The sequence below is a fragment of the Sciurus carolinensis genome, chromosome X (assembly GCF_902686445.1).
Source record: "Sciurus carolinensis chromosome X, mSciCar1.2, whole genome shotgun sequence".
In the NCBI taxonomy this organism is placed as follows: domain Eukaryota; kingdom Metazoa; phylum Chordata; class Mammalia; order Rodentia; family Sciuridae; genus Sciurus; species Sciurus carolinensis.
Window position 1 is genome coordinate 31,420,955 of NC_062232.1, and position 23,884 is coordinate 31,444,838.

Sequence of the window (23,884 nt, forward strand, 5' to 3'; positions counted from 1 at the left end):
GCAGAATTCACAATAGCTAAGCTTTGGAACTAACCTAGATGCCTATCAACAGATAAATGGAAAAAGAGATTGTGGTATATATACACAATGGCACATTACTCAGCTGTTAAGAAGAATGAAATTATAGCATTTGCCAGTAAATGCATGGAGCTGGAGACTATCATGCCAAGTGAAATAAACCAGTCTCCAAAAACCAAAAGTCAAAGTTTCTCTCTGATATGCAGATGCTAATTCACAATAAGGTGAGGAAGGAAGAATAGAAGTTCATTGGATTAGACCAAGAGGAATGAAGGGAAGGGAGGGGGGATGGGAATAGGAAAGACAGTAGAATGAATGGGACATTACTTTCCTATGTTCATATATGAGTACATTATCAGTGTAACTCCACGTCATGTACAAACACAAGAATGGGAAGTTATACTCCATGTATGTATAATATGTCAAAACACACTCTATTGTCATGTATATCTAAAAAGAACAAATTTAAAAAAGAGAAAAACATGTACACCCACACATGCACACACGTACACACACAAAATAGATAATTCCATATTCCTTTCTAGTGCCTACCTGCACACACACATCCCTAGTCATACTCAACATCCTCCCAGTCCCTAAATACATTCTACATAGTCCTTGTCATATTTTTCTCATGCTGCTTTCTCAACCCACACTAACCTTCTTTGCATTCCATCTTTATTTGTTGTCATTTGTCCCATTCTTTAAGGACCATGCAAGAGTCACCTCCTGATCCCAATCCAGCCTAATCTCTTTCTTTGTGTTGAAGCAGCAGTCCCAATTTGTCTGACATTAAACTTTCTATGTAATAGAAGCAAAGAGGACCAATAACAGGTCAATTAATAATAAAGTCATAGAAGCCCCCCCACATTCAAAGACTTTCTCTCAAAGCATTTTTAATATTTTAATTATTAATAACAATTAATTTTATGAATTGACAAATTGTATATAGTTTTATGTACAAAATGTTATTTTGTGAAATACAATAATAATACATTGTAGAGTAGCTAAATTAAGATGATTAACACATCATTACTTCACATATTTTTTTTGTGATGAGAATACTTAAAAATTCCTAGCAAATCTAGGTGTGGTGACACAGTCCTGTAATCCCAGCAGCTCGGGAGTATGAGGCAGGAGCATTGCAAATTTAAGGGCAGTCTCAGTAACTTAGTGAGGCCCTAAGTAACTTAGCAAGACCCTGTCTCAAAATTAAAATTTAAAAGGACTGGGGATGTGACTCAGTGATTAAGCACCCCTGGGCTCAATCTCTGGTGGCAATAAATAAATAAATAAATAAAAATTAAGAATACATCACTATTAACCATAGTCAGCATTTTTGTTTTACAATGGATGTCATTTCCATCTAGAAATTTTGTGTCCTTTTGATCAACATTTCCTCAACATGTCCCACCCCGAATTCCACCACACTCAGCCTCTGGTGGTGACTTTTCTCCTCTCTACTTCCATGAGTTCAATTTTTTTATGATTCCATGAATAAGTGAGATCATGCAGTATTTGTCTTTCTGTGCCTGGATTATTTCACTTAACATAATGTCCCCCAGTTTCATCCGTGTTGCCGCAAAGGGCAGGCTTTCCTTTTTAAGGGCAGAATAGTATTATATATTGCATTTGTGTGCCACATTTTCTTTACCCATATACCCATTGATGGGTGCTTTGGTTTATTTCATAACTTGACTGTTTGGATAGTGCTATAATGAATATAAAAGTGTAGATAACTCTTCTTCAGTATGCTGATTTCATTTCCTTTGGATATACTCCTAGTAATGGAATTGCTGGATCATATGGTAGTTGTAGTTTTAATTTTTTGAGGAGCCGCCATGCTGTTTTCCATAATGGCTGATACTAATTTGCATTCCCACCAATGGCATGCAAAGTATTCCCTTTTCCCTATATTTTCTCCTTTTCTTATCTTTCATCCTTTTGATAATGCCATTTTAACAGGTTTGAGGTGATGTCTCACTATAGTTTTAATTTGTGTTTCTCTAATAATTAGTGATTTTAAGTATTTTTTTATAAACCTGTTGACCACTTGCATTTCCTTTTTTGGGAAATGTCTTTAATATCCTTTGCCCATTTATTTTTATGTTTTGGTATTGGGGATGGAACCAGGGGTGCTCTACCACTGAGCTACATCCCTAGTCCTTTTTTATTTTTTTATTTTGAGACAGGATCTTGCTATATTGTCAAGGCTGGCCTTGAACTTGTGATCCTCTTGAGTATGTGCTGAGATTACAGGGATGTGCTACTGCACCCAGCCCTTTGCCTGTTCTTAATCAGGTTATTTGATTTCTTTATGCATTTTATGCATTTCTTTATGCATTTTTATGCATTTGTCACATGTACAGATTGAGAATATTTTCTCCCATTTCCTAGGTTGTTTTCTCACTCTGTTGATTGTTTCCTCTGCCAGAAGTGCTTCAGTTGGATGCCATCCTGCTTATCTATTTTTGTTTTTGTTGACTGTGTTTTGGGGGTCATATCCCAAAAATGATTGCCAAGACCAATGTCATGAAATTTTTCCCCTATTTTCTTCTACTTATTTTAGCATTTCGGGTCTTACATAAAGTTTCTAATCTTGACTTGATTTTTTATGTGGTATAAAGGTTTAATTTCATTCTTTTGCAGTTTTCCCAACACCAGTTATTGAAGAGACTTACACGATTGTATATTCTTGGTACCTTTGTTGAAAATCAATTAACCATAAATATGTGGATTTATTTTTGGGTTCTCGGTTCTGTTCCAATGGTCTGTGTGTCTGTTTCTGTGCCAGTAATATGCTGGTTTGATTACTTCAGTTTCCCAATGTTTTTCTTAAATATTTATTTTAATTTAAAACAAATAAATGTCCATTCATATGCACATCTTCCAATATAGACACAATTTTGTTTGACTATGGGTTCAGTAATTAAAATTCTGGCATATCTTTCTGGAATTAATTTTACCCCCTAATGCATCATCAACATTCTCACTTGAATTTTTCTAAAGTGAAACAAGAATGTATGAATACTTTCAACTGGGTGCAGTGGCGCACACTGTAATCCAAGCTGCTCGAGAGGCTGAGACAGGAGTATCACAAGTTCCAGGCCAGCCTGGGCAATTTAGTGAGATGCTGTTTCAAAATTTAAAAAAAAATTAAAAGGTTTGGGAATGTGGCTCAGTGGTAGAATACCCCTAAATCCCAGGCACCCCCTGCCAAAAAAAAAAAAAAATGCAAGAATGCTTTCAGAGTAAACCAAATGCAAAAATCTTTCTTAACGTTCGTGATATTTTTCTAATGTTTTACAGTTTAAAGCCATGCCTAAATAATGGCAACCTTGTTTTGGGATCTTAGATTCTTCTGAAATATACAACTTAAATTTTTATACTAACAGCTTTCTTTTGCATGAATCAATTTATATGACATCAAATTATATAACAACAATCACAAATAGGCTAGCACAAATTGCTTAGGGGACTAATGCAGGGGACTCTTGGTGAGCAAATATTTCTACTCATGGAACCAGACACAATGATCTTTGTAGAGAGGATCCTGCTCTTCAGTGGGGATGGAGAACATTAATTCATCTGATGAGTCAGTTAAATGTGGGTAGATTAATAGAACTTTTACCGCAAATGTCTCTTGGGTAGACTGAAAACTCATTGAAAGCAGGGTCTGTGTCTTTTGTGTCCCCACAGCACTTAGCAAAGTACTTTGTACAAAGTAAGCATTCCAAATATGTTAGCAGAATTGAATTGAATTCAATTCACTATCTTATTTTGAGTGGGAGTTGGTTGCAGAATGGAAATGGTAATATGCCAAGAGAGGGTGTTACCTTGGAATCTTCTAGAAAAAGTACCAGAACTACACCCTGAGATGTTAGATATGTGCAGTCTGCAAGATAACCTCCATCTTTTAACTTCCTTTTGTTTGTAATTATAATGCTATAAGGGCTTCATCTGTATTGTGTTCTACTTTCATAAGACTTGAGGTCTATTTTATACATCACCAGTAGATTTTAATTTAAGTTGAAAAGCAACAGAACTTAACCACTGAGCCATATTCTCAGCCCCTTTTTTATACCTTATTTAGGGTCTTGCTGAGTTGCTTAGGGCCTTGCTAAGTTGCTGAGGCTGACTTTGAACTCTTGATCCTCCTGCCTCATCCTCTAGAGCCACTGAGATTATAGGCATGCACCACTGCGCCTGGCCCCAACATATTTTCCTAGCCAAAGATCTCACCCCAAAGCAAATAAAGTCTTCTCTGGTTAAGTATGGCAGTATAGCATATGAATGTAAACCTTAATGACTTAAAACAACAATCTATGACTATCTCTCGTGATTTTTTGGGCTGACAGCTCATTTAGGTAGTTCTCACTGAAGGCCTCTTGAGCAGTTGCAGCAAATGGTTGCCTGAGATTCACATCACCTGAAGGCTCAACTGGTTGGTCAAGTTCAAGCACTTTCATATCCCACACTGATGTTGGTTACCAGCAGGAAATTCAGCTAGGCGTGCAAACTGGAGCACCTATATGTGGCTTCTCCATATGGCTTCGTCCTCTCACAACGTGGATTCCCAGAGGGAGCATCCCAAAAATATGTATGCCAAGAAAGGAAGTAGAAGCTGTCAATTTTAAGACCTGGGCCCAGAAACTGTCACATTGCCACTTCTTCCATGTTCTACTAATAAAAGTAACACAAAACCCACTCAAATCCAAAGAGAGGGGACAAATACCCACCTCACATTGACTGTAGCATCAAAGAAGTAGTGATTATCTTTAATTCGCCATAATGTTCATTAAAATTTTCCAGGTCAGGTGTGGTGGCACACACTTGTAATACCAGCAGCTCAGGAGGCTGAAGCAGGAGGATCTCAAGTTCAAAACCAACCTCAGCAACTTAGTGAGGCCCTGGGCAACTTAGTGAGACCCTGACTCTAAGTAAAAGAAATTTTAAAAAGGGTAGGGGATGTGGCTCAGTGGTTAAGTGCCCCTGGATTCAATCCCAAGTACCAAAAAATAAATAAATATAAAATTTCCACATATATACTAAAATTTACTGGAAAAAAATTGGTTTTGTAGTGCTGGGAATGGAACCCAGGTCCTCATACATGACAGGCAAATGCTCTATCACGGAGCCATGCCCCCTAGTCCTGCTGAAAATTTGCAAACAATAAGAAAAGTCTTTTTACAAAAACAATTTATTTAAAATTAATAAGATTAAGTATTAGATAGTCTGTTTTGCCATATAAAGTCATTTTTGCTCCTGGGAAAAGATTGAATAAAACATTTCAAGTGCTTTTCCACCCTTAGTGATAAGTTTTACCACCATCCACAGTACTGAAAGTCAGGCAAGGATTTTTTTTCTTTGTAATGGTCCTGGTTTTTGGTTTTTGATGACTTTCTTTTTTATTTTGGTGTTTTTTTTTTTAATTTTGATTCTGGATATTGAACCCAGGGGTGCTTAACCACTGAGCCACATCCCCAGCCTGTTTTTAGTATTTAATTTAGAGCAGAATCTCACTAAGTTAGGGCCTTAGGCTTAGGGCCTTGCTAATTAGCTGAGGATGGTTTTGAACTCAGTCTCCTCCTGCCTCAGCCTCCCGAGTTGCTGGGATAACAGGCATTTGCAACCATGCCTGACTAGTATGTGCACTTTTGAGACCAACTTTCTTCACTCATAGTTCTCTAGAGATCCCCCCAAGTTGTTGCATGTATCAATAGCTGTTGGTTTTTGTTTCTGGTTAGTAGTTCATGGTATGTATGTACCACAATTTGCTTAACCGTTAACCTGTTGAAGGATATCTGGGTTGTTGCCAGTTTTTTGTTATTACAAATAAAATTGATAGGAATATTAGTATTCGAGTTTGTGTGGACATAATTTTTCATTTCTCTGGGATAAGTGCCCCAACATGTAATTTCTAGGTTGCATGGTAGTTGCATGTTTAGTCTTAGGAGAAATTATAAACCTGTTATTTAGAGTGGCCATATCATTTTACATCCCCACCAGCAATATTCAAGTGAACCATTTTCTCCACATTGAATTTTTTTATTTCATATTTTTATTCACATTGAATTTCGATGATGCAAGTTACCAATACTGCCTTCAATAATGGGTGACTGGCAGTCCATTGTGAATCAAGCATTGCTGTCTGCTTTCCCCTCCTGATCACTTAGAAAAGCTTTGAGACATCCAAGCCAGACATGGAGAAGTAACTTTTGGAGGTGTTTTTAGTGCTGTATTTATTCCTGCCTCATACTGCATACAGTATGCAAATGACCAGTGATAGCTCAATTTTCAATGTGTCTCTTAATATCCGTTGAGGGACAAAATGTGTGTAATATATCTCCTTTCAAATTCCTTTTACTTTAATGTTAAAATTTATATGCAAATATCTTAGTATACTTTTCTAGCCTTTCTTTTCTTGTAAGTCATCTGGACCCAATAAGAACTAACATATTTGAATGGGAATGAATTGTCACATTTAAACCACCAAGTAAGTATTGTACATTCAAACATGGGTTGCAATACACTATGCCAAGCATTTCACCTCTTTCTTGCCTTCCCTTGGCCAGGTGGAGTTTGCTGCTGATATTGGCCTTCAGTATAAAGGAGAGCTAACAGTTGTTTTACGTTACATTCCTCCAGAGGAGTACCTAATGCTTCCACACGGACAGCTTCAAGGTAGAGTAAAAATCAGACTTTGATCAATGGCATTCTATTTTTATAAGTACGGAATGGCACTCAGGGATTGGTTGGACTATGTTACTTTAATGCTAAACAGATGAAACATAAAGTTAGGCGTCCCTGTCTTTTGAGGAAAGTCACACCGTATATGGAGAGAGGTGTGGGATTTTTTTTTTAATTTTTTTTTTTTTGGGTGCTGGGGATGGAACCCAGGGCCTTGTACTTACAAGGCAAGCACTCTACCAACTGAGCTATCTCCCCAGCCCCGGTGTGGGATTTTTATAAGGAAAACAAGTTCATAGTTGGAAACCAGGTTGGATGATGAGGTTTGTGTCCTTCTTCATTCCTAGAGATATAGGATCTTCCCCAGAGTAAGGGGATCTGCTGGGACTGGGTATAGGGACTGCTGTATGGAGTTATGTCTTTCACAGCTACTCAGGAAGTCTTGAGGAAGAAGCTCACACACAACACAGAACACAAAGGAAAAATTCAGATGGAGTTAATTTGTAAATCTCTCTTGCCCTTGTCCTTCCATCAATCCTCCAGGCAGCCTCCAATATCCTCCCATTCATGATCACCCTCTTCAATGTGTCCCTGTACAAGGAACATACTGTCTCCTGGCCTCAGTCTTCTCACTTCAAAGGGTTGTTGAGAGGATTAAATTGATAGAGATGGTAGTTTTTATTTCTGTTGAACATATTTCATCTCAATAACAATGTGAGGTAGGAGAGAATTTTTTCTCTCATTCAAAAATGCAAATTGTAGCTGGGTCTGGTAGTGATGCCTGTAATCCCAGCATTTTGGGAGGCTGAGGCAGGAAGATTGCAAGTTTGAGGCTAGCCTCAGCATTTAGTGAGGCCCTAAGCAATTTAATGAGATCCTGTCTCAAAAAATAAATAGTACTCGGGATGTGGCTCAGTGGTTAAGCACCCCTGTGTACAATCCCTGGTACAAACAAAACAAAACAAAACAGTAATTGTGCCTGGGCTGCAGCCTCTAGAGCTGGCCCTGTCTGAAATTGATATTTATAAGACGAGAGTTATGAAATTTTCTCTTTTCAAGATTTGGTGCTTGTGTCTGACTTTCATCATAGCTAATTCTCACTGAAATGGTGACTCTACAAGCAGCTCTCAAGATCTTTTCTGTTTCCTTCTTTCAGATCCTGTGAAAAAATATGCTTTATAGGGGACTGTTTAAGGTTTGAAGTTTACATGTTCATTTTCTTTCAACAAATACAAATGAAAGACCCATCTAGAAGGAATCCAATCTATTTTTTTCCACATTTTTTTATTGGCATGTTATAATTGTACATATTGATGGGATTTGTTGTTACATATTTGTACATGCACACAGTACACAATATAACAATATATTATTATATATTAACGATATTGGTCAATATCACTCCCCAGCACTTCCCTGTTCCCTCCCTATCTCCCACCCTTTGGTCCCTTTCCTCTACTAATCTCCTTTTGATTTTAGGAGATTCACCCTTCACCTTTCTTTTCCTTTTTCCTCTCTAGTTTCCATATATGAGAGAGAACATATGACCCTTAACCTTCTGAGTTTGGCTTATCTTGCTGAACATAATGTCTCTAGTTCCATTCATTTCCCTGCAAATGACATAATTTCATTTAACTTTATGGCTGAATAAAACTCCATTGTATATATGTGCCACATTTTCTTTATCCATTCCTTTACTGATGAGCACCTAGGTTGGTTCCTTAATTTGACTATTGTGAATTGTGCTGCTATAAACATGGATATGCATGTATCCCTGTAGTATGGTGATTTTAACTCTTTAAGATAAATATCAAGGAGTGGTATAACTGGGACAAATGTTGGTTCCATGCTTAGTCTTTTGAGGAACTTCCATAGTGAAGCATTCAATTTAAATTAATATAAAATATACAATAGCATAAAGGCCTGATTCAGTCAGCAAATTAAGTCAATTTTTGGAGATGATCTTTGCAAATTTTGAAGTGGTATCCATGATATCTCTCCTCTCCTTTCTCTCTCTCTCTCTCTCCATCATTTTAGTGACTGATGCAGGAAAGAAGACCTTTAAAAAGGGAAAGAAAAAGGAATCACCTGTAATCTCTGGAGGAATACTAGAAGTGTTCATCAAAGAAGCAAAGAATTTGACAGCAGTAAAATCAGGAGGCACCTCTGACAGCTTTGTGAAGGGGTAATTTTGTTTTGGTGCATTTCTGATACTTATTGGGAGATGAAAGGATCTATGATCCATGAGACTGGTGACTGTGAGGCTTCCATGTTCTGCTAATTGAACATGTACTGAGGAAGAGCTACCCCAAGTGCTGGCTTTTATGTCTAAAACAATAGGAGCGTGGAGGGAGCTGCTTATTGAAGCTTACACTGTATTCCCAGAATGTTTCAGTAGTTCCTATCAATCTCACCCTCAAGACCAGCAGACTTTCCTTTGAGATTCATTTCTTAAAGGCATAGAAAGTATGATATTCTGTGCATAATATACTTTCATTATGGCTTATTATCATTTGGTTCTGGCAATAGGCAATGACAACCAAAATATCAGATCCTTGCTATTTTGCTCTCTTGGGGGAAATTTTTTAGAGTAGAGAAATCAGAGCATCTTCCCTGAAGATATTCACTAGTGTTTTGGAGAGGCTCCAGGACTGCCTGCTGGGCATCTATTCCCTCTTCAGGGCGCACTGGGCAGTTTCTTGAGGGAATACAGCCCTTTAAATGGATATTCGTGCTTATTCTAGGCATCCCCAACAGCAAATCCTTCTTGATTTCTGACTACTGGAGAGATTTTTTTTTTCTCCCAGAATTAGAGGAGATAATACCAGAGGGATATTTTTCATTAATTCAAACAAACCCACAAATGCACATGTACCAAGCATCAGGTAGTGCACTTTCAAAAGTAAATAAAATGTGATACTGACCGCATGCACATGACATAAAGCAAGTCCCTCTGATGGTAGGCTACTAGGTTAATTCTTGGAGTCAGATGACAGTTTTTTCTTCTCTTCCAGTCTTCTTAGAAATGTGTATTTTTCTTACAAGAAATTGAATTCCGCCTTTATCCTCAAATGTTCTTTTTGTTTTGTTGTTTGCCATAGCTGGGAATTGAACCCAGGACCTCGTGCATGCTAGGCAACTGTTCTACCGCTGAACTATATAACCCCAAGCCCACCAACTGCACATTCTGACCTTGTTAAAGCCAATAGTGAGGAGAAGCAGCTGTCTGGGCTTCCACATTAGTGAACATGTGCTCTGGAATACTCGTCCATCAGTTTTTCATTCTTTATTGCAATAGATTGAAGCATAGAAGAAATACTTTCTTTTGATTTTGCTGTTGCAATTTGTCTCAACAACCTGTCATCCAGTTATGGCCTCTGCTACTCACTGGCTCCTGGCCTATGACCTCACTGTGACCTTGCAGGGGTGACTCAATATTTTCTGGAAATTTATGAACCAGAAATAATAAAGGACAGCATTTTTGCTCTATTATAAAAAAGGAACTTTCCAGTAAAATTTCTCCTTTTTTAGTACTTAAATGTTAAGCTGATTTTAAAGGGACCTAAGATTTTTTTTATTATTTATTATATATGTAAATATATTTTTGGTACTGAGGATTGATTCCAAGGTGCTTTACCATTAAGCTACATACCCAGCCCTTTTTATTTTTTATTTAGAGACAGTTGCTTAGGGCCTCGCTAAGTTGCTGAGGTTGGCCTTGAATTTGTGATCCTCCTGCCTCAGAATTCCCACATCACTGGGATTACAGGCATGTGGCACTGTGCCCAGCCCTGAAATTTAAAAAATAAACATATACATAGAGAAAGGAGACAAAGAGAAAGCAAGAATAGACCTTTATGTAAAGTTTAATATTCTAAAATTTTAAAATCACAAAATTACCTAATTATATTAGTTTTGTCTGTTAACTAAAATATTAGTGGTTTAAAAAAGACAAAAGTTCTTTTATTTCTCTTACATGTCAAAGACTGAAGGTAATATACCCATGGCAGGTATGGAAACATCATGATTTTAAGGGACACAGTTTTTTTTTCTATCTCATTTTGGTATCTACTTCATGGGCCAGGATAGCTGCTTAGATTTCCGTTATCCCATGCAAATTCCAGCTGGTAGGATACTTCCCACAGGTTTCATACAGGAATTTCTTATGTGTCATTTGCCAGAACTTAGTCATATTGATGTACTAGCTACACAGGGGATGGGGATGGAGGTAGTCTTTTTTTTTTTTTTTCAAACCAGGGATTGAAGCCAGGGGTGCTCAACCACTGAGCCAATCCTCAGCCCTTTTTTATATTTTATTTTGAGACAGGGTTTCAGGGTCTTGCTAAGTTGCTCAGGGCCTCCATGTTTGATGAGACTGGCTTTGAACTTTCAATTCTCCTGCCTCAGGCTCCCAAGATGCTGGGATTACAGGCGTGCACCACCGTACCCACTTGGAGGCAGTCTTTTTTTCTGGTTAACCTTGTACCCAAAATTTTAAAATGGGAATTTTTTTTCTTTTTTTTTTATTGTAAACAAATGGGATACATGTTGTTTCTCTGTTTGTACATAGAGTAAGGCATACCATTTGTGTAATCATAAATTTACATAGGGTAATGTTGTTTGATTCATTCTGTTATTTTTTTCCTTCCCCCCCACACCTACCACACCTCTTTTCCCTCTATACAGTCTTTCCTTCCCCCATTCTTGCCCCCCTCCCTAACCCTCACTCTAACCCTAAAACTAACCCCTCCCACGCCCCATTATGTATCATCATCCACTTATCAGCGATATCATTCGTCCTTTGGTTTTTTGAGATTGGCTTATCTCACTTAGCATGATATTCTCCAGTTTCATCCATTTGCCTGCAAATGCCATAATTTTATCATTCTTTATGGGTGAGTAATATTCCATTGTATATATATACCACAGTTTCTTTATCCATTCATCAATTGAAGGACATCAAGGTTGGTTCCAAAATCTGGCTATTGTGAACTGAGAAGCTATGAACATTGATGTGGCTGTATCTCTGTAATATGCTGATTTTAAGTCCTTTGGGTATAGGCCAAGGAGTGGGATAGCTGGGTCAAATGGTGGCTCCATTCCAAGTTTTCTAAGGAATCTCCATACTGCCTTCCAGAGTGGCTGCACTAATTTGCAACCCCACCAGCAATGTATGAGTGTACCCCTTTCCCCACATCCTCGCCAACACCTGTTGTTGCTTGTATTCTTGATAATCGCCATTCTGATTGGGGTGAGATGGAATCCTAGGGTGGTTTTGATTTGCATTTCTCTTATTACTAGAGATGTTGAACATTTTTCCATATGTTTGTTGATTGTTTGTAGGTCTTCTTCTGTGAAGTGTCTGTTCATTTCCTTAGACCATTTGTTGATTGGGTTATTTGTAGTCTTGGTGTTGAGTTTTTTGAATTCTTTATAGATTCTGGAGATTAGTGCTCTATCTGAAGTATGATTGGCAAAGATTTTCTCCCACTCTGAAGGCTCTTTCTTTGCATTGCTGATAGTTTCCTTTGCTGAGAGAAAGCTTTTTAGTTTGAATCTATCCCAGTTGTTGATTCTTGCTTTTATTTCTTGTGCTATGGGAGTCCTGTTGAGAAAGTCTGGTCCTAAGCCGACATGTTGAAGATCTGGACCTACTTTTTCTTCTATAAGATGCAGGGTCTCTGGTCTGATTCCGAGGTCCTTAATCCATTTTGAGTTTAGTTTTGTGCACGGTGAGAGATATGGGTTTAGTTTCATTCTGTTGCATATGGACTTCCAATTTTCCCAGCACCATTTGTTGAAGAGGCTATCTTTTCTCCATTGCATATTTTTGGCCCCTTTGTCTAGTATGAGAATATTATATTTATTTGGGTTTGTGTCCGTGTCCTCTATTCTGTACCATTGATCTACCTGTCTATTTTGGTACCAATACCATGCCGTTTTTGTTACTATTGCTTTGTAGTACAGTTGAAGTTCTGGTATTGCAATACCCCCTGCTTCATTTTTCCTGTGAAGGATTGCTTTAGCAATTCTGGGTTTCTTATTCTTCCAGATGAATTTCATGATTGCTTGTTCTACTTCTGTAAGGTACATCGTTGGGATTTTAATTGGAATTGCATTGAATCTGTATAGCACTTTTGGTAGTATGGCCATTTTGACAATATTAATTCTGCCTATCCAGGAACATGGGAGATCTTTCCATCTTCTAAGGTGTTCTTTAATTTCTTTCTTTAGTGTTCTGTAGTTCTCATTGTAGAAGTCTTTCACCTCTTTTGTGAGATTGATTCCCAAGTATTTTATTTTTTTCGAGGCTATTGTGAATGGGGTAGTTTTCCTAACTTCTCTTTCTGAAGATTCATCACTTATGTATAAAAATGCATTAGATTTATGAGCATTGATCTTATATCCCGCTACTTTACTAAATTCATTTATGAGTTCTAAGAGTTTTCTGGTGGAATTTCCTGGTTCCTCTAAGTATATAATCATATCATCAGCAAATAGGGATAGTTTGAGTTCTTCTTTTCCTATTCGTATCCCGTTAATTTCTTTGGTCTGTCTAATTGCTCTGGCTAGAGTTTCAAGGACGATATTGAATAGAAGTGGTGAAAGAGGGCATCCCTGCCTTGTTCCAGATTTTAGGGGGAATGCTTTCAGTTTTTCACCATTAAGAATGATATTATCCATGGGCTTAGCATAGATGGCCTTTACAATGTTAAGGAACGTTCCCACTATCCCTATTCTTTCTAGTGTTTTGAGCATGAAGGGTTGCTGTATTTTATCAAATGCTTTCTCTGCATGTATTGAAATAATCATGTGATTCTTGACTTTAAGTCTGTTGATATGGTGAATTACATTTATTGATTTCCTGATGTTGAACCAACCTTGCATCCCTGGGGTGAAACCCACTTGATCATGGTGCACTATCTTTTTAATATGTTTTTGTATGCGATTTGCTAAAATTTTGTTGAGAATTTTTGCATCGATGTTCATTAAGGATATTGGTCTGAAATTTTCTTTCCTCGATGTGTCTCTGTCTGGTTTAGGTATCAGGGTAATATTGGCTTCATAGAATGAGTTTGGGAGGGTTCCCTCCTCTTCTATTTCATGGAATACTTTCAGAAGTATTGGAATGAGCTCTTCTTTAAAGGTTTTGTAGAACTCGGCTGAGAAACCATCAGGTCCTGGACTTTTCTTTGTTGGTAGGCTTTTGATGACTTCTTCTATTTCATTACTTGAAATTGGTCTATTTAAATTGTGTATGTCCTCCTCATTTAGTTTAGGCAATTCATAGGTCTCTAGAAACTTGTTGATATCTTCGAAATTTTCTATTTTGTTGGAGTATAGATTTTCAAAATAGCTTCTAATTATGTTTTGTATTTCAATCGTGTCTGTTGTGATATTTCCTTGTTCATTCCGAATTTTAGTGATTTGGGTTTTCTCTCGTCTTCTCTTTGTTAGTGTGGCTAAAGGTTTATCAATTTCATTTATTTTTTCGAAGAACCAACTATTTATTTTGTCAATTTTTTGTATTGTTTCTTTTGTTTCAATTTCATTGATTTCAGCTCTGAGTTTAACTATTTCCTGTCTTCTACTACTTTTGGTCTTGGTCTGTTCTTCTTTTTCTAGGGCTTTGAGCTGTAGTGTTAGGTTGTTTATTTGTTGAGTTTTGCTTCTTTTATTGAATGCGCTCCATGAAATAAATTTTCCTCTAAGTACTGCTTTCATAGTATCCCAGAGATTTTGATATGATGTTTGTTTGTTCTCATTTACCTCTAAGAATTTTTTAATTTCCTTCCTAATATCTTCTGTTATCCATTCATCATATAATAGCATATTGTTTAATCTCCAGGTGTTGGAGTAATTTCTGCTTTTTACTCTTTCATTTATTTCTAGTTTCAATCCATTATGATCTGATAAAATACAAGGAAGTGTCTCTACCTTCTTATATTTGCTAACATTAGCTTTGTGGCATAATATATGGTCTATTTCAGAGAAGGATCCATGTGCTGCTGAGAAGAAAGTGTATTCACTCTTGGTTGGATGGTATATTCTATAAATGTCTGTTAAGTCTAAATTATTGATTGTGTTATTGAGATCTATGGTTTCTTTGTTCAATTTTTGTTTGGAAGATCTGTCCAGCAGTGAGAGAGGCATATTAAAATCACCTAGTATTATTGTATTGTGGTCTATTTGGTTTCTGAGATTGAGAAGGATTTGTTTGACATACATGGGTGAGCCACTGTTTGGGGCATAGATATTTATGATTGTTATGTCTTGCTGATTTATGGTTCCCTTAAGAAGTATGAAGTGTCCTTCTTTATCCCTTCTGATTACCTTTGGCTTGAAGTCCACTTTATCTGAAATGAGGATGGATACCCCAGCTTTTTTGCTGGGTCCATGTGCATGGTAAGTTTTTTCCCATCCTTTCACCTTTAGTCTTTGGGTATCTCTTTCTAAGAGATGAGTCTCTTGCAGGCAACATATTGTTGGATCTTTCTTTTTGATCCAATCTGCCAGTCTATGTCTTTTGGTTGATGAATTCAGGCCATTAATATTCAGGGTTATTATTGAGATATGATTTGTATTCCCGGTCATTTGACTCATTTTATTCATTTATTTGTTTATTTTTGACACGACTTGGTTCCTCTTTATTTGAGAGCTCCTTTAGGATAATTCCTCCCTTTGCTGATTTGCTTCTTTGTTTTTCATCTCTTCTTCATGGAATATTTTGCTGAGAATGTTCTGTAATGCTGGCTTTCTTTTTGTATATTCTTTTAGCTTTTGTTTATCATGGAAGGATTTTATTTCGTCATCAAATCTGAAGGTAAGTTTTGCTGGGTATAAGATTCTTGGTTGGCATCCATTTTCTTTTAGGGCTTGAAAAATGTTATTCCAGGCCCTTCTAGCTTTTAAGGTCTGGATTGAAAAATCTGCTGATATCCGTATTGGTTTCCCCTTGAATGCAATTTGGTTCTTTTCTCTCACAGCCTTTAAAATTCTGTCTTTATTTTGTATGTTAGGTATTTTCATTATAATGTGCCTTGGTGTGGGTCTGTTGTAATTTTGTGTATTTGGAGTCCTATAAGCCTCTTGAACTTGATTTTCCATTTCATTCTTCAGATTTGGGAAATTTTCTGAAATTATCTCATTGAATAGGTTGTTCATTCCTTTGGTTTGTTTCTCTAAGCCTTCCTCAATCCCAATAATTCTCAAATTTGGCCTTTTCATGATATCCCATAGTTCTTGGAGATTCTGTTCATGATTTCTTACCATCTTCTCTGTTTGTTTGACTTTGTTTTCGAGGTTAAATATTTTGTCTTCAATATCTGAGGTTCTGTCTTCCAGGTGTTCTATCCTATTGGTTGTGCTTTCTATGGAGTTCTTAATTTGGTTTATTGTTTCCTTCATTTCAAGGATTTCTGTTTGGTTTTTTTCAATATCTCTAACTCTTTATTGAAATGGTCTTTTGCTTCCTGCATTTTCTCTTTTAACTGTCAATTGGTGCAATCATTCAATGCCTGCATTTGCTCTTTCATTTCATCATTTGCTTCCCTTTTCATGTTGATTATGTACATTCTGAACTCCCTTTCTGACCTTTCTTCTGCCATGCTGTCATTGGATTTTATTGATGTAACATCCAGATTTGTTTGAGGCATTTTCTTCCCTTGTTATCTCATGTCGTCCAGGTATCAGTGGACTGCAGAGATGTTGCAGATTTCCTCTATTGACTTATAATGTCCCTGAAGATTGCTAGTGTATCCCCTCTTATCCTTCAGTAGCCTGAAGTCTTAGAGGAAGTTGATACTGCAGTGCTCCCCTAGGAAGCTGCCTCTCTAGGGGTGGTGGTCTTCAGGTGGGGTATATTCCCTGCTAGTGGGCAGAGGTGCCTCTACTTTTTGACCAATGGTCATCCAAAGGGGAACTAGACTGCGGGCTGAGGCAAGGCCTGTTTGGGCTTGTGTCTCTGGTTTTACCGTCCTTGTGGGAAAACTTCACCCAGCAGGGAAGACTCACCCGGTGGGGAGGTCTCGCTGGTCAGTTCCCCTCCTAGAGGTTCCCTTCAGTCCACAACTACCACCTGGGCAGGGCAGCCTTCCCAGGCAACGTTCCCAGGGGCCTGGACCTACCTCCTGGGCCTGGGAGCCCTGCCCTTCACAGACGAGTCTCCTTAGGTAGCCCCTCCTCAGAGAAGCTGCGCGCAGTCCTGGAACCTTCGCTCCGCCCCTCAGCTTGTCTCTGTGTAGCTCTTTCAAGAAAAGGTGCCTAGGTCCCCGGACCGTACCATGCTATGCACCTAATCGCCTGGCTATGCGACCCCTCCTCTGAGCAGTCACTTGGAGCCTCGTACAGATGCTCTGAGCCCCAGTGACCCGTCACTCGTCTCTTCCTCCAGGCAGCCACCCGGTGTTCTGTGTGGGCGCTTGGAGACCAAGCAACTCACTGCACACCTCCACCTCCTCAGGACAGCCCCCTCCCGTTGTTCAGGCGGTTGCTGAGTCCAAATAGCTCGCCGCCCAACTCTTTCTCTGGCAGCCGCAGGAGCCCCAGCAGATTGCTCCAAAAACCAAGCAGTGTGCTGCGCGGCTGCAGCCTTCCCAGGCAATGTTCCCAGGGGCCTGGACCTACCTCCTGGGCCTGGGAGCCTCACCCTTTGCAGACGAGTCTCCTTAGGTTGCCCCTCCTTAGAGAAGCTGCGTGCAGTCCTGGAAACTTCGCTCCGCCGTTTTTTCGCTCCGCTTCACTGTCCGTGTTTACCGCTCCAGCGGGGGGAGGGGCGTCTCGCTGAGTCACTCTACTTCACAAAGTTCCCTGCGTTCAGGGGCTACCGCCCCATCCGGGACGCCTCCCTAATGGGAGAAACTCACCCGGCGGCTTTGAGTTGGTCCCAAGTCTCTCACTATCTCCTCTTTTGAATCTTGAGTCCTGGAGCAACATGAAATGCAGCCGCCCTCTAGTTCGCCATCTTGAAAACCCGGGAATTTTTTTTCTTAGAGAAATAAAGGGAGACTGAATGTGGCATGACAACAAGAATTCTCTGCTTGGTACACGAAATGAAATCTTACATGACCTAACATATCTTCTTTGCTTGTGCTATTTTTTCATTATTGTCAAATGGACTGCTTCCATAAATGTATCTGCCTCCTCTTCTACAGCATGCTCCCTGAGGGGAGGAAAATAGTATTCATCATGAACATAGAGCCTAGGACAGTTGACCATAGTAGAAAAAGCCTAACTACAGGTGTTTTATTTGACAAGTAGTTCCAAAAAGCACCAATGAGAGAGTGAAGAAGGAGAGACAGGAGAGGGAAAGAGGTTGATAAAAAAAAAATATGTTAATGGGTAGGTTACCACTGTAGGCCCCTAAGACTCAGATCCACTAAGGAGGCAACAAGGAACTCTGTAGAATATTCCTTAGGGTTGTCCCTTCAAGGGATAGGGAAGCTGGGGGATTCTTCCACCAATTTCCAAAACTCACTGATGAAGTTTTTACCGATGAAGGATTATTTCCCAAGGCATTAAATCACCAGTAATTCCAGGGTGCTGTACACATAAGTTGAACTCACACAAGAACAGATGAAGTCTAACTTGGTGAAGCTGAGACACACGTGCTCAATGTGCAAATCTGAAAGTGTGTGCCAGGAGCTGTCCATCCTGGCTATAAGTCAGCCCAGAGATGACCCAAGAAAATAGAAAAAAGGACATTTGGTAATGTCTACCAGAGGAGGTATTTTCTTTACAAGATAAGAAGGACCAAAATAGGATTAGCAAAGAGAGAGGGGGCATTTTACTACTGTCCCACTTAAATAAAAAGCCATCCCACAAAGTAAATCCAGATGTAAGCATATGAGAACCTGGGAGAGAAATTCGAATACACGTATCATACTTGTGTGCATGCGTGCATGTGTGCGTGCGCACGTGCACACACACACACACACACACACACCAGGAATTACCTGTAATTCAAATGATTACTCGATCATATCCTACTGATAGTTTGATTGTGTTTTTTCCTACAGCTACCTGCTCCCTGATGACAGCAAAGCCACAAAGCACAAAACTATGGTCGTAAAAAAGAGTGTTAATCCTCAGTGGAATCATACTTTCATGTTCAGTGGCCTGCATCCCCAGGATATAAAGAATGTTTGCCTAGAACTTACCATCTGGGACAAGGAGGCCTTTTCCAGCAACATCTTTCTAGGAGGAGTTCGTTTGAATTCTGGAAGTGGTGAGGAACTTGGGGACCCTGAGATGGTCTGTGGCTTGGCATGGGACAAGGGTATTATTTCTTTACATATGAAGTATAGTAGATGTTTATATGGTTTCAGCAATAACTGACATTCTATTCCTTTAGCTAAAGATTTATTCATTGTTAAAATAGAACTATTACTCCTATAACTTCATATTCTTAAGCTAGAAGTTTGGGAGTTATAATGTTTATATTCAGTCCTTTCATAGAAAAAATATTTACATTGCCAGGTGCAGTAGTGCACACTTGTAATCCCTGTGGGTCAGGAGGCTGAGACATGAGGATTGCAGTTCAAGACCAGCCTCAGTAACTTAGTGAGGCCATAAGAAACTTAGTAAGACACTGTCTCAAAATAAAAACACAAAAAGGACTAGGGATGTAGTTCAGTGGTAAAGTGCCCCTCGGTTAAATCTCAAGTACAAAAAAAAAACAACAACAACAAAAAAAACTTTCTTGGTTTTTGCTTAGGAAAGACTGATCAAGACAAGACAGGACAGGTTTCTGATAAGGGAGACAGGGCCTTCCAAGGCCAAGTTTACCTCATCCTCTTCTCTGTTCTGTCTAGCACTTGCAGCCATTATTTATACTGGTTTAATTGAAAGGAAACCAATTATTTTCTCTAAAAAATAACAACTTGTGCTGTTTGCACAGGTTATGGAAACACACCACTGGTGCCACAAGATGGAACCATAACAGGGTGAATTGGGGGAGGGCACATTATAGTATTTGAGCATGTGAGCACTTAGCAGAGCACATACACTCTCAAAACTCTCCTATCCCATTGCTTAGGCCAGACATAGATGGTCTCACTATGGTCAATGTTTCAGTTGAGAAAGATCCCACCCACTATGATGCTTAACTTATTCGTAGATTAATTAGATCTAAGGATTACTGTACCACTCAGATCAGAGAAGTGACCATGTTAGAAAGAGCGCTAAAGTCAGCCCATTCTGTCATTTAACTCAGTCCAAGTGAACTGAGTGAGAACTCAGTTCTCTCCGTGGAACTACCAAAGTGGAGAGGAAATGAACCATCAGAGCCGTCCTGATTAGTCTCATGTTGTCTAAGCCAAAGAAAGCAGAGCAGGCTGCAAAGGGCTGATTCCATTTTGACAGCACTCACTAGATCTGGAAAGTGATAATAAGCCAGTGAAGGGCTCTCTCATTAAAAGGCTCCCTCAGCTGGGTGTGGTGGTACATGCCTGTAATCCCAGTGGCTCAGGAGGCTGAGGTAGGAGGATCACGTGTTCAAAACTGGCCTTAGCAAATTATCGAGGTCCTAAGCAACTCAGTGGGACCCTGTCTCTAGATAAAAATAAATTTTAAAAAGGGCTGGGGATGTGGCTCAGTGGTTAAGCACCCCTGAGTTCAATACCTGGTACCAAAAAAAAAAAAAAGGCTCCCTCAGAGATTGATAGATACCTTTTAGAAGGTGCAAATATCTCATCTGTGAAATGTAACACTCACCTTGCCCTTGCCCTTCTTCAGGTGTGAGCCATGGGAAGAACGTGGATTGGATGGACTCTCAAGGGGAAGAGCAACGCCTTTGGCAGAAGATGACTGACAACCCTGGAACCCCTGTGGAGGGGGTACTCATGCTCCGTTCCAGCATGGGGAAGTGTAGGCTCTGAAGGAACCAGTTCTTCAAGAATAACTGGGGACTGTCTGACTGCCATTTCCTACCAGTAGTCCAAGTCTAGGACCTTGGACTCTGTTTCCCTGCCATTTTTCATCTGACGGTATTGGGACATGAGGGGAGAGATGTCAGTGTTATGGACACCCAGGATCTTCCTGAGTGCCTAAAAAAATCTATGTACTTCTGTATGTCCATGGACCAGAGCCTCCCTGATTGGATAGCAGAAAGTATACCACACTATCCTGTCAACAAGGAAATCGTGTAGTGTTTCATAGGCTTATACCATAATAGGAATGGCACAAACTTATTTGAAGCTATTAGAGATTAGGGGTCTCCAATCTCTTTCTGAGTTATTTTCTCAAACAGTTGAAGAAGAAAAGAAGCCTTCTATCCCCAGCACCGAAAAAAAAAAAAAAAAAAAAAAAGAAACCACCAAGAAGGCAGATGATCACTTGAAGAGTAGAAAGTAGGCATACTGGCCACCCTTTGCTCACCCTAGGAATACCTGCAATCCAAAGAAGGCATGATGGGGGAGATGGTTTCCTGGATAAGGGGCTGCTCCTTTTATGGAAGCAAACCTAGAGATTGAGCAGGTAATGTTTCAGGATGGATTGGCAGAGCTTTCTTTGGTGACTATGGAATTCATCATTCATCAACTAAATCAGCCTACTTTTGAGAGAAGAGAGCTCAGTAAATCACACCAGAACAGCAGTTGTAAACTAGAATGGACGTGGGAAAATGGGGATGTAGAGTCACCCTATTGACAATCTAGCTATTAGTTATAAACATTTATTTTTTTAGAAATGTTCTAAGCCATTAACTAAAAAGGAATAAGAAAAAAAGGGCAATCAATACATCTTTTCACATTTTGTTCATTGATGAGATGAGTTTAATGAAAAGGGAGGTATTCTGCTGATCTTTCATTTGTCTCCTTTTTAGGGAGTGGGTACTGGGAATTGAACCCTGGGGCCCTTAACCATGGAGCCACATCTCCAGCCCTTTTCTATATTTTATTTAGAGACAGGGTCTCACTGAGTTGCTTAGGACCTCACTAAGCTGCTGAGGCTGGCTTTGAACTCGCAATCCCCCTGCCTCAGCCTCCCGAGCCTCTGGGATTACAGGCGTGCGCCACTGTGCCTGGCTCATTTCTGTCCCTCTTCTGCACTGATATAGGAGTCAGGGACTCTTGTTTGTCCTCTCCCTTTTATGTTTCCCTCCCCCAAGTTCTCATTATCTCCTTTTGTAGTTGTTAGCTATAGCCATAAAAATGCTGAATGACAAACCATGCCAAATGTCAATGACTTAAAACAATCTCTTTTTTCCTCATGGTTATGAAGCTTGGCTAAGGCAGCTCTGCTTCCTGCTACAGGCCTGACAGTCTAGGTCCACAGCTTGTGTCTCATTCTCCTTGAACCAAAAGGATAGCCAGAGCATGGTGATGGATGAAACAGAGTGAGCCCCACTTCTCAAGTACATTTAGATCCCCTGTTTGTGTCATGTCCCAATGGTCAAGGAAATCCATATGGCCAAGCCCAAAAATCAAGAGGCAAGGAAATATATTTTGCCCACATTGAAGCCATGACAAGAATGAGGATGCAGGAAGGTGTACAAAATTGGGGCCAATAGTTAAATTCATTATATCTTCTATCACCTGGAATTCCAGATGCTTGAGTCACTAAACTTAAATGCAAAGGTAGTTACAGGTAGAAGGGACCTCAGGCTTGGTTCTTCAGTTTGAGGATCCTAAATCTGAAGCCCAGTGAGCTGAGATGACTTTCCCAAGGCTATGGGGAGGCCATGGCAGAATTTGGACTTAATCTGTCCCATTGCTGTCCTTGGCATGATCCTATGCTTATTAAGGTGGATAGAGGGCATACATCTAGGAAGGTACATGAAAGTCTATTACTTGAGCATGAAATGAATGACCCAGGAATGCTCTGGAGTCATAGTCTGGCTCCTCAACTTTCTCACTTAAATACATATAAAATTCTTGAAAGTGTAGGAACTGAATTTTAGTAGTAGGAGAACCAGAATCATGTTGAGGTTTCTTCTAGAAAGTTGTTCCATATTTTTAGATTGCCTCTTGAACTTTGAAAATTGATTTAAGAATATATGTAATATTATTCTTAGCAAGGGAATTAACAATCCATTTTCAATATTGTTCAAAATAGGCCATCTAATTTTAGAAAACTAAAGTTATTGGTCTAGTGTCACTTAGTAAGTATGGTACTTTTAAAAACCACACTCACATCCTCATATTGCTTTTCTTAAAAGCAGAAAACAAAAAGTATATGATCATCACTACTTCCCACACTGCAGAAATAAATTGTCTTCAGACTTGATGTGACTCATTCTGTCTTCAGTGACATTTTTAGGGGAATGGTGATGAAGTCTAGAAATATCTTGAAGTAGATACAACAAAGTATATTTATTCACTAATAATAAAAGTGGCAAAATAATAAATTCCCCAAGTTTATAACTTAAATTCAAGAAGAGCATGAACTTTATGCATTCAGATCTTTGCTGCATTTTGAGCAATTCTCTATTATGGTTTCAAAAAATCCAACACCTAACTGGATATTTCTATTAGACAAAACCCCAGATATGCAAAAGTCTGTCAGAAACCTGTTGGTGTTGCTCTTGGAAATAAAAGACACTCTCTTTTACCAAGTAGAGGTAAAATATTAATTCAAAATATAGGTAATACTTGTGAGTGACACAGATTCAAATAGTTCAAAATTGTGATAGAAATATATATATATCAACAGCCTTGTTATTTTTTATAGCTAAAGGATATTACACTATTGAAATATGTTGTATTTATTTAACCAGGCCTGTCAAATGTCATATTAAATATGGATAACTAAGTTATCTATGCTTAATGACTTCTCTAAGCAATCTTTGCTTTAAAAATAAACACTCTGAAATTCAAAATGAGGTATCTTTTCCAGAAATTCCATTTCTGGGTATATATCCTAAAGAGATAGGTGCATATGTGAGAAATAAGTACATATAAGGGCATTTATTGCAAGAAATTGGAAACAACCCAAAAGCCATAAGTCATAAACGCCTGTTACAGAGGCTGTCTTGCAAGCCCAGTCCAATGAAATGACCTGCTATGACTTTAAGATAAATTTTACCTAGCAACTGCCATTGCTCATGAATCAGAGCTTGCCAGCTCCCCAAGTCATTATCAGCACCTATGAACTTGCTTCCAAAACAACCTGTGTAATCCCCTCTTTCCAATAAAACCCTAATCTTTAACTTAATTCTCTGGACATACCAGAGATTGCT

At 39.0% G+C, this 23,884-nt stretch overlaps 1 protein-coding gene across 3 annotated transcripts in view; it reads left to right on the plus strand.

The window, feature by feature from the left end:
* The window catches only part of Sytl5 (synaptotagmin like 5), a 240,223-nt gene extending 216,339 nt beyond the window's left edge, over positions 1 to 23,884 (plus strand). For all 3 annotated transcript variants that reach the window (XM_047536026.1, XM_047536027.1, XM_047536028.1), the window contains 4 exons: positions 6,594 to 6,702; positions 8,746 to 8,893; positions 18,726 to 18,934; positions 20,443 to 23,884. In XM_047536026.1, the coding sequence (XP_047391982.1) occupies positions 6,594 to 6,702; positions 8,746 to 8,893; positions 18,726 to 18,934; positions 20,443 to 20,585 (609 nt within the window). In that variant the 3' untranslated portion in view covers positions 20,586 to 23,884. The remainder of the gene's footprint in view (positions 1 to 6,593; positions 6,703 to 8,745; positions 8,894 to 18,725; positions 18,935 to 20,442) is intronic.